This window comes from Echinococcus granulosus, assembly GCF_000524195.1.
Source record: "Echinococcus granulosus chromosome Unknown EG_S00079, whole genome shotgun sequence".
In the NCBI taxonomy this organism is placed as follows: domain Eukaryota; kingdom Metazoa; phylum Platyhelminthes; class Cestoda; order Cyclophyllidea; family Taeniidae; genus Echinococcus; species Echinococcus granulosus.
In genome coordinates, this window is record NW_020170459.1 from 201,833 (window position 1) to 212,915 (window position 11,083).

Genomic DNA, 11,083 nt, shown 5'->3' on the forward strand with positions numbered 1-11,083 from the left:
CGCCTCAGGTACGCCCATATTTCAGATACTAAGGGAAATAATGGTGTCCCTTGTTAATGTAGCATTACAAAACTAATGAATTTCAAGGACTCGCAAGCACTTCTTTCTCTGAAATTACCGCATCACACACGCTGAGCACCCGTGATTGACCGTGCATACGAGTAGATACATTCACACCAGTTGCTCAACTGCTACTTCGGCTAGCCTGAAGTCAAAAAAGCAACAGGAGAGGGAGGGAGAAGCAGATGAAAAATGTAGATTCATTGTCATTGCAACACTGGGTAAACGCGAAAGGCGTACCATGGGATCCTCATTACACCTCACCTCTTATTTCTCACAGTCACCTAAAATCTGCTCTGAGGTGCCAATTTATTTTATTTTTTTATTTGGCATACCCATTTTAGGGCTTACAGGTTATACCGAACTCATATTTGGTGTAGGATGAGTACTTATTTTATTGAGCCATTCAGGTAACCTTTTGATAGCAATATACTTCCCACTCAACGCTTTTTTTCTCCTCATATACCTATAAACCCTTCATAAGAGCCCTCAGTTTCCGGAAGTTGATAATATTATCCTATAGTCTTTGTGGTGAACATTTTAGAAGACGTTGAGGCAGTTGAGTCTAAAGACAACGCAATTATAAGTGAAGAGAGAGCTTGCAAGCCTAGTAATTTAGGTAGCACTACCGTCGTATAGGCAGAATCACTGGTTACCGGAAAGGCCTGCATAAACTCACAGAATGTAGAATAAAATAAATAAATTATGTAATAATGAGCAAGCAGAAATTGGTGTAATCCTTGGCTGTGGCCCCGGTCGTGATACCTCCTACTAACAGTCACTTGAACTGATCATAGTTTATTCAGAGCTTGTCTTTTTAGCTGTTAGGACAAAGGGGTAGGATATGGAAGTATGTTTCCGTACTTCTGCATGTGTCGATCAAAATACTGAACAGTAGGAGCTTGGATTGAGAAGGATGTCAGAACGTCTTCAAACAACTTGCAATTGACCATAGTTGAATGTTCGCAGCACTACTTACTTATCTACCTCTCTGTCCGTTCTTTTGTTCATCCATCTATCTGTCTATCTGGCCATACATCTTCCTGTCTATCCATCTCTGTGTCTACCTATCAGTCTGTCCCTACCTGTCTGTTCACCTGCCTGTCTCTCCATCTATCGGCCTGTCTGTTTAAATATCTGTCTACCCATCCATCTGTTCGTTACCAAACTATCCGCCTATCTACCTCTCTGTCTGTCCATCTATCTATCTGTTCACCCACCAATCTTTTTTATCTATCCATAATTTATCCATCAACATAAATAGCGTTGTGGATGATGGGATGAGGCGACGACTAGGATTGCAGACAGACAACAACTAAGACTTAGCCATTTTCTAAAGTATAGCTGTAAAAGTTAATAAGGTGTCTAGAACAAAAATAGTGAACAATTACGTAATTAGTAGAACTACAAGGTTTTATCTAAATTAATCGCATTTCTTGTCCCCTTCCACTCCATTGTACACAAACTTATTGCTATAACAAATAGTCATTAAGACGGAAGAAGGGGAAAAACGGCGCTATTACATGATAGAGGAGTGATTTGATCCCAACGGACGTCTGTGTTGTGGACGCTTTTAAGGTGCGGTGAGTGTTAAGCCAACCGTGACTATAGTAACAAATCACGAGTCCCCTAAATGCGAATTTTGTCTTTCCCCCTTTCCAGGTGGTCCCGACCCGTTTAAGGTGAGACATCGCCCACCTCGATGCACTTTAACTAGCCCCGTCGATTCAAGCCTTCAAAATGCACCTCAGGAATGTTTGCGTTTAACCTCTCCAGACTTGTCACCGGGGATTCTGCGGTGATTCTGGTGGCAAATAAGTAGGAATTTAAAAGGTGTGGGCTGTTAGCCCAAACGTTGTCTCCTCTGCACATTGGCTTTCAGTGTTCACCTTCTCGGCACTGTCAGATTTGCTTAGACACTCAAATGTATTTCGTGGTGATAGGACCATTAAGCTCATGGTTATGCTTATCTTCCTTGATTCAGGTGTGTAGATTTTTGTGCTTAAAACCTACAAGAAATTCTAAGCAACGGCTTAATTAAAATCATCACTATTTTCCATGCATCGAGTCTGGACAACGGATTTTCATTGGCCTTAAGTTAAAAAAATATTTATCAAGAAATCTGCTGATTGGATTCTTCTCAAAAGTTTAATTATTCAGTTTTTTACCATAAAACACATTCCTTGTTTATTTTTACACAAAGGGTGACACGAGAGCAAATCGAGCATTTTTATGTGGTGCCTTCGTATTTCCCTTATGCTCGCCATCCACTCAGCAATGCGATTTTTCATGGATAAATTTCAAAAAAATTTAATGCATTTTCCCAGCACCAGAAGTAATTACCTACATTGCGAACTTTTAATTACAGCGCGAATTCACGAAATTCCGTTGAGGTGACCTCCTTCAAGCCTAAATCTCGCTCGCCTTTTGCCAAGTCCTCTAACTAAGGCATCCTCGAAAAGAACGTCGTTAAGCATGCTAAACATGAAGGAAGCTCTTAGATGTCCCAAACTATAAGTAAAAATTTTCCTATTTTTACCCAAAAACATGTGCCATCTGCGTTGGACTCCCTCAAGAACTGGCGGCAAAGCGTTCTGCACCTAACTTGGTCATACGTGCGTAGGCTGATCGCCCACAAGTTGCTTACTCCGCTTGACCATTTTTGAGGTTGAACGAGATTTGGCAGCCTTTAATGGTAATTCATGTGTGCAATTAATTATTTTTTTCTTCTAACTAATTAATTACCTCTCCAGGTTGAAGGAATGCATAGTTTGAAAGCTCTGAATGGCTTACTTCCTTCGGTTGGATCGGTCAAAGTGATAGGTTGAACTGGAAAAACACGGGAAAAATTTTCTCGAATCCTTTCTCCCAAATCTCAGATTCTTCTATATTTTTCCTTTTATTAGGGCATTTTATGTCAAGAAATGCACTTTAACAAGCATCGTGCGGAAAGGGGGGGGTGCAAGTCAGCAAATTTTATATGAAAAGAACAGCAAAACCGAGGGGGCCAGATGACTTCTCAGATTGCTTTTCAAGTAATTCTAAAAATACTTCCCTTTGGACTTCGAATTTTTCCTCACAGTTGTAAAATTCCTTCATAAACTCAGTCTTTACAAAAGAGGCTTGAGGTGTGGCGAAGAGCGAAGGCAATCGGTGCAGTCACCACACCGCTCCCGAAATTTGTCAGTCAAGCATGTGTAGTCAAAATTTTTCCAATTCACGGGGAATTGGGTGTTTCATGAAAGGCCATTAGAGCTTTAAACTACCAGACAATTGCCAAATTATCCCCAAATCCCATTACTCATAAAAGTAACCGCCCGAGATCTTCTTTTCAAATCAAACATTGTTAATAAATTCGTGGATAGTGGGGGGAAGTAGGGAAGGGGAGGAGAACAATATGCAGAATAGAGTCTGTGCCATCTAGTTTGTGGAGAGGAGAAGGGAGACGATAGAAAGGAGGTGATTTTCGAATAATCATTTGCAAATGTCGCAACAGCAGGTGAGTTCAGGTGAAGTTAGGAGGACGCTCGAGTCGGTGGGGCTTGAAAGCAGTGAGGATCGGTTTATTTACAAGGGCCATTGGGTGGTAGTAGAAAGCAGGCTTTCCTTTCACACGACCTCCTGAATCGCTTTATCGGGTAGGTAAAGGTTGTCAAGTGAGGCGCCCCCGTCGTCAATGTAAGGAATTACCTTGGAGTCGTACCACGACTTGTTCTCGGCCCGTCCTACAGAAAATAATTCGCAATTCCCGTCCAAGTAACTGCTTTTGGGTGGTAAAATAGTTTTGTAACTTCAATTACCTAATCTCTCAATGTTTAAAACGATTTCGATGCCGCTAGGCATGATAACACAGAGAAGGTGAATCAAGTCATAAAATCTCCCTCAAGTTATCTTGCAGCCCCGAGTACATAAAGTCGCACAAAAGTTTTGCTGGGTGAGTAAGAGGTGAAGCATGAAACTTTCTCACCACCTAACGGCTTGCGTGAATTCGCAGCATAATTGTGAAATTACAGTGGGGATCCACAAGGCTTAAAGCCTCTGTACTTTATCGGGTGAGTGGGGCTGTTAAAAGTGAGGGTGCTCCTACCTCCCTCATGCATCACACCTAATCTCTCAGTTGAGAGGGCTGAATAGTCCCTCATAAAAAGCATCAATTCGATGGGATTTTTTGGAGTTGTGTAAAATTTACTCAAAAATAGGTGGGAGATGTTGCATTCATGATAAGTGTCATGGTTACCAGATCCTATCTATTCACCAGTCCACCTTCAACAATGGGGAAGTCCCATTTTACAAACGCGGAGATTAATAGTCGAAGCTGTAAAAGTTCGAAGTTAATGAATTCTCTTGGCCTGGAAATGTGCATTTATAGTTCCATTACACTTTCCCAAGCAGGCACGGTGGAATTATTATTACGTTTAAAAAGGGAATTGTGGGCTGATGATCTTGCCAAGTCAAAGGGAAACATTGTGCGCTTTGCCATAGGTATTTCATATAAAAAACACCTTGGATGCTATTTTGACGGCCGGTTTTTGGACACACAAAGCGGGCACGAATGGCAACACTGATAGCAACTGTTAATGCAAGCTTTGGTGACAGGAAACCAACAAAAATTGCAGTATTTCTGGAACAGTGTTGGTCTGGAACGTAGCTCCTTGCTCGCACGTTAGAACATCCTGGTAGGTATACTTGGAAGAAGTGAAGATTAATAATGCTAAAAATACGGTGGTTTAAGAAGATTAAAACGGAAGATTTGGGATTAAGACCACTGTTTATGTTCTATTTTCTTCCGCCTGTTTTGAACCCTCACGCTGTCATACGTCGGGTGAAGTTGATGGTGGGCATTCAAGCTTATCTGCTTTACAAACCGAGTTTAACTCGGCTCTAAAGCTGTGGAAACTTCTCACTCCAAATGTTTTAAAGCATTTAGAGAAAGTTCGCTATGTAATGGCAAAAGTACTACTCAGAGGTAGTCTACACTTCCCTGAATCTGATAAAGAATCATTAGGTAATAGTGCGCTGTGTTTGAGAAGATCTATAACACTTTGTTCTTTTAACTCTCGGTTTAGGGTAACAAGCCACTTGGGGCTACGCCACTGTACCTTTGTCGAGTGATTTGGCCCCCAAGCCATGCCAGTAGCACTCTAGCCTTTCTGTACGTCCGCGATACATATTCTGCCGGTGTAGTATGTCTTCTTTCGTCTTCAGAGAAGTCTCGGGCCCCTACAAACCCTATTTGTGACAACTAAGAAGACTTAAGTGTGGGTATTTTTAAAACTAACTATAGATTAAGGTGCTGAGATGAATTTTTAGCCATGCTCAATGCTGTGAATAAAACAATTAATTCACACACATCAAATGGGAAGGGAGAGTTTTCACACTTTTTAGAAGCATTAATGGACGACAGCTGTGGCATAAAAAGTTAGAAACGGAGGTAGGCAAAGACAGATATCCCTTGACTTCTAGAGACAAAACAGATTGTCTTAACTGTGAATATTTTAGCTTTCAGGGCATTATAAGAAGCTTTCTGCAATTAGCTAGTTTTTGCCATAAAACCACACCTGCTTTCTTCGTTACCTTATAGATTTTTGAACAAGTAAACTTTTTTCTTGCTTGCATTTTTTCTCCAAGCGACCACTGATCTCTGATAATCAAAAGTGGTTGTGAGGAGCATATTTCAACTTAGAAAACAATAGCACAGATGAATGAATTTTAAATAAGCTCTTAAACAATACCGCCATTTGGTAGCACGAAAGTCAAAAAACCTTTGGCATTGGCATTGTTCCTCTACGGAACAAAAGATAACGCACTGATTGTTGATAATAAATACCTAAAATCTGCGTTCACTTTGAAACGAAATACAAAGCTAATTGTCCAACACCCTAAAACGATGGTAGCGCACCGCGGAACCGCGTACAAATGGAGATGCGCGTTTGTTTAGTCATGCATAGCAAGGGCGGGGTTAAGCTAAATAGATCAACAACCTTTCGAAAGGGATGAGGAGTCAGAAACAGTATTCTAAGAGGTTTGGATCTGGAGAGCCAATCAGGTAATCAGATGGTACCCTTTGAACACGCGCAAACAGTCTGTAATGCTTTTAAGTTAAAATGAGCTCTCCTGATTGAAATCGCCTAAACTGCTCCCCAAGGCATCGTTGGGAGCTCTAATACAAGGGTGTTCCCCTTGATTTCTGTTGACATTGAGGACTCCATGGCCGATGCTAATTAGGGGCACCTGATAGTAGCAATAATCAGCAGTCACACTGGAAACTGTTTGAATATAATGATAGGAGTTAAATGGCGTTCCACTCCATTTATACTAGTTTACGTATATTTGTCGCCTCATTTGGAAGCCTATTCCTATACTTTTTGATCAAGCCTTTTTCTCTCACTCAGAAATCGTAGGATGCACAGGACTCCAATATGAAGATTAGCGTTTTTTTATGTAACATAACGCAATGCGGAACTGCGCACAAAGGAGGTATGTGCATAGGTGTGGTGAAGTGCAAATCGCAAGGTCTGGAATAAACAATGGAATGATATTGAGGTCAACGAATTGCGTGTCTGAACGAGTACCCAGAGAGACTCACCTCATTCAAAGTTTCTATTTCTAATGCGCCTCGCCATCGTCAAGAAAAAAGTTGGTGTCAAAAATACTTCAAACGTAGCACACGACCGTACGTTCAAACATTACACTCTGACTTCTGTAACCATTAAAATGAATGATCTTGTTAAAGCAGTCTCACTGCAGCCCATGGTAAAAGTCACCACCTCAAAAATATCTTTAATTTCTCCAACATGTTTGCGTGTATCAGAGGGCACACTGATAGTATCGGTAGTGTGAGGAGCCTGTTTGACATTCACTGATGAATAAGCGTCTCCATCATTAGCTTTTGAACTTATGGGGGCCTACCTTCTGTTCTCTTTGAAGTAAGGGGGTTCTGAAAGCAAATTGGCTTAAAAATGTTAGAGATAGATCAATCAGTTGTGCCAAACCTTTTTGAATCACGCATAAGAGAGCGCCGTTTGTTTTCATCATGTGCAGGCATGTTTAGCCTTCTGGCATTTGGCATTTATGATGGTAGCATGTACCTCCACTATGTCATCTGTGCTGCTAGTCTTCCGGTTTTACTGCAAGTCAGTAAGAAATCCTTTTCAGATGCGTGGCCCTAGTGTTTGAACTTCCACTTCATGACCTCCATTCATTTTCATCAGGTCCATCGACTCGTCCCACAAAAGATACCTGACATAGCATCACATCACTCTTTTCCAACTTTCTCGAGCATAAATGTTTCACCCCAGATGAGAGGAATTTCTAATAACTCAACAACTTTGAGGAAGATTTATAAGAATGGAGAAAACCTTGACTAATTTACGCAGAGTAGGATGTGTTACGTTTCTATTCTGCCCCTTCAGTTATGGGTGACCTCACTAGAGCTGACCCACGTGGCTGCAGACGAGCTCAGGGATGTCGCAAGTCAGCGCACGACCTAGCCCCGATCCACAGTCACAGTGGTTTCCGACACCAGTAAGGTATATTGCGTGGATCATTTGAAATATGTTAATGGGTAGAGAGGCTTTTGAAGACATACTCCTATAAGTCAGAAATAGATGATGGCAGTTACCTCGTTTTCATTTATTTGAGAAGCGACATCTGAACTACCATCTTTTTTCCACGGAAACAATGTAACGTTTACAGAAGTAAACCTGGATATTAACTTCATAAAAAATTGTTATCTAATGAATTGAAAATGCTCATCTTGTTTCGAAAGAGTAAAGAGTAAAATGGATTTTATGATGTAAATTCAATTAATAAATGATGTGATAATCAAAACTGGATGGAAAATGTGGTATTTTTTGCAAGAGGCAAAAGCAAATAAAAGTTAATTAATCTTTCTGATACAGGGTGGGATAACAATGTGCGAGCTCAATGTGTTTAAAGAAATTGCCCTTACTTCTTACTGAAAAAAAATGTGTAAAAGAAGGAAAAGTCAAACTCCTGCCAGTTAGCGTCTGTTTAAAGGAAGCCAGGAAAGAGAAGGATAGATATAAAGACGGGAAGATAAACAAGTCGAAAGGAATCAAGATAATGGGTTGGTAAATAGATCAAAATACAAATAAGTAAATTGATGTATACCATTGACGAACTTGACGGTCTGACTTACTCGTGGGATGGGTCCGAATACCACTCTGCAAGAAGGAACCATTTTCATGGGCTGGAACGATAGGTGCTGCGTCGGCGCCATCGGTAGCCTCCTTGTGTTTGCTCAACTTTATTAACTTCCCCCGCTTTTTCGGCGCAGATGTCTTCGACTGCTTCTCCTTTTCCTCACCCTCCTCTAATGAGTGATCCTTCGCTTTGGCTCTCTAGAACGATGAGAGAGGGATAGTACAATTACTTAGTTCTTTTTTTCGGAGGGCGAAGGAGAAGTCCACAAAACCGTCACACCCACTAAAACACAGGATCTGTTACGAAGCTTGTCTTCTAGTTTTCTGATCCTTCTTGCAATAAAATGGTTCTTGTTTCTCTAATACATTTAACAACAAGTAGTATGTTATGGTGTTCACGCCTTCAGCTCCCCTATCCGTTCCGTACACCTATACATTCTTTTCGAATTAACAGTAATCCTGATTCCGTCGGTTGAGTATCACACCTAAGCGTCACGGGGACATAACTCAGGACTTATTTAAGTAATGTCGGCTTTGGACAATTATTTTGATGATGAATGATTCAGCACCAGTTTTGAATCCTTCAGAGCTATGTGATGGACATTGAGGATGCAATATTTTCATTGCTTCTAGGTATGCCTTCCTCGAAAAATCGATTAATATGCAGAATATAATCGCTGTGAAATATTATTCGACCTTATCGTTACTTCTTGTGTGAATCTCCCCCTCCATGCGTTTTACCTAGTAAATTGGCGCGAAGTTCAGCAAGCCCAGATGTATCCACAGCATGTACCACCAGGAACAGGTAGCATTCGCCATAGTATCGTCTATTTTCCTCGCTCCCGATTGAGTAAGATACGCACAAAGTCTTGTTACAGTCAAATCAGCAAGGTGACGTCAGAGAGTTCTCGGTACGATGAAGTGGAAGTACACAGGCTCTCAGCCTCCGCGGTTGCGGCCACCATAGTGGTGTTGAGGTGTCTCGTCCAAGTTCACAACCCCCAACCCCTCTGTAGACCAAGAGGTAATGGTGCAGCTTATTACGATCCTAGAGGTGAATCGGCATGCCCTGCTGAAAGGCTGGTATTTTAACAAGAGGGAAAGAGAGGGAGGAGTATTCGGAACTGACCTTTAAATGCCTCTTTGCCCTTCGCTCCTGGCAGCACTGTACCACTCGCACGATGATGAGAATGAGGAGGATGACAGAGAGAATGATCGTCAAGGCAATGGGGAGGGTTGTCTCGTACTTGGAAAGGAAAAAGTGTCATATTAAGTCTAAGCCTGACTTCCTCCCAACAAAGATCAGTTCAATTCCCCAGTCTTGTTAAGCAATGGCACTATAAGAAGACGGGAATTCGTTCTTCTCATTAAAACGGCAATTATTTTAAAGTTTTTGTAAACGGTTTGGATGAGAATGTCACATTATATTAAAAACAGGGGATATATGATTAATAGAGGTATGTCTTCTGAACTGTAGTTCTTTTCCTGTTATTTATTTGCGTCAGTAAAGGTTTTTAAATTACAAACTACACTTTATCCTTACTGGGATTTTCCAATTCTTGGCTTTTTTATAATAAGCGGTTAAACAAATGGGTTTCCAGTTCAATTCTACTTTAACATAGTCCGTTAAACTAAACAAAATGAACTTCGTGATATTGAAATACGCTCGATTGCTTGTTTTGAACCGATATAAACATTTACTCCAGAGTATAAAATATTTTGACAAATGTTGTCACTTTAAAAATTCACATTTTATTTGAAAGCACAATTTTTCTAAAATAAACAATGACTTTGTGTACAAAGAAGCAGCATTTTCCTTTTGCCTATTCATTAAACTGGAAAGAGGAATTCGCCGCGCCCATCTCCACAAGGCGAAAAATGCGGCAAACAAAGGAAACGAACGCTCTCCGCTTCAAAAGGGGAAGGCAGTTACTGCTAGACGTGGGTGGAAATTTTTACAACCACGCACGAAGGGGAACGTTAATGAGAACAAGTATTTTAAAGGCGTCATTTCTCTAAGACAACTAGACCTTCTTCGTTTTATCACTGGATGTCTATAAGAGTTGGGCAAAATATTCACTTAAATTTTAAAAATTAGGTGATTTCGTGTAGTGTATTATGTTTCCAAAGTGAAATGAAACGCTTTAAGAAACCGAAATAATTAAGGTGGTGGTAAGGTGTAACTTTGGCGGCATTTACGTCAAAACGTATTCTGCTAAAAGATCTGGTCAAGGAGGAGCGTAACGTGGAATTTGGAAAAAGGATGGCGCCTCCAGTCACGGCCTCACAGAATTCTAATTCACGCAGACCACTTCACGGAAATGGTGAGGGAAAAATTTTTAAGCACTAAACTATGAACAAACATACGTAACCATTTTGCAAAAGTAAAAGAGGATGTCGCCAGCCATTTAGTTAATGCGGATGATGGGCGTGATAAAATTTGCACTGGAGTTATCCAACGCTCCATTAAGCATGCAATGCAATTCCAGGCATCTGTCAGGATTTCCCTCCCTTTTAATGAAGACCATTATAAATTATTCATGTGGGCAGAAGAAATAACAGTAGCTGCAATCCTCGTTTTATGAATTTGAAATTCGAAATACAAATGAGAAATTCACCAACTGGCAAAATATGTATTTAACCTTCTAAGGGTTGCTGAGCAAAGTCAGTTACGGCGGAGGTTAGACTGACTACACTGGGTAAAATAGCTTATTGCTAGCATTTTACGACACCGAAAATGAAATTATCATGCGGAAGTTCATTTTCGCCTTTCACCCTTGGCCAAAAGCCAGATCACATTAACTGAAACATTCTATTCTCGGAGGAAAGGGGGAGTTGCTGCCTACATTTAAGGCAAC

At 40.8% G+C, this 11,083-nt stretch overlaps 1 protein-coding gene across 1 annotated transcript; it reads right to left on the reverse strand. All coding sequences in view use genetic code 11, as the record gives it.

Moving 5' to 3' along the window:
• Positions 1-3,669: 3,669 nt before the first annotated feature.
• Positions 3,670-9,922, reverse strand: EGR_07513 (hypothetical protein; the record flags this gene model as incomplete). The annotated part of the gene is made up of 5 exons (XM_024496762.1): positions 3,670-3,785; positions 8,222-8,423; positions 9,157-9,273; positions 9,355-9,471; positions 9,890-9,922. The coding sequence occupies 5 exons, from the start codon at positions 9,920-9,922 to the stop codon at positions 3,670-3,672; spliced, it is 585 nt and encodes a 194-aa protein (XP_024348833.1).
• Positions 9,923-11,083: the final 1,161 nt, after the last annotated feature.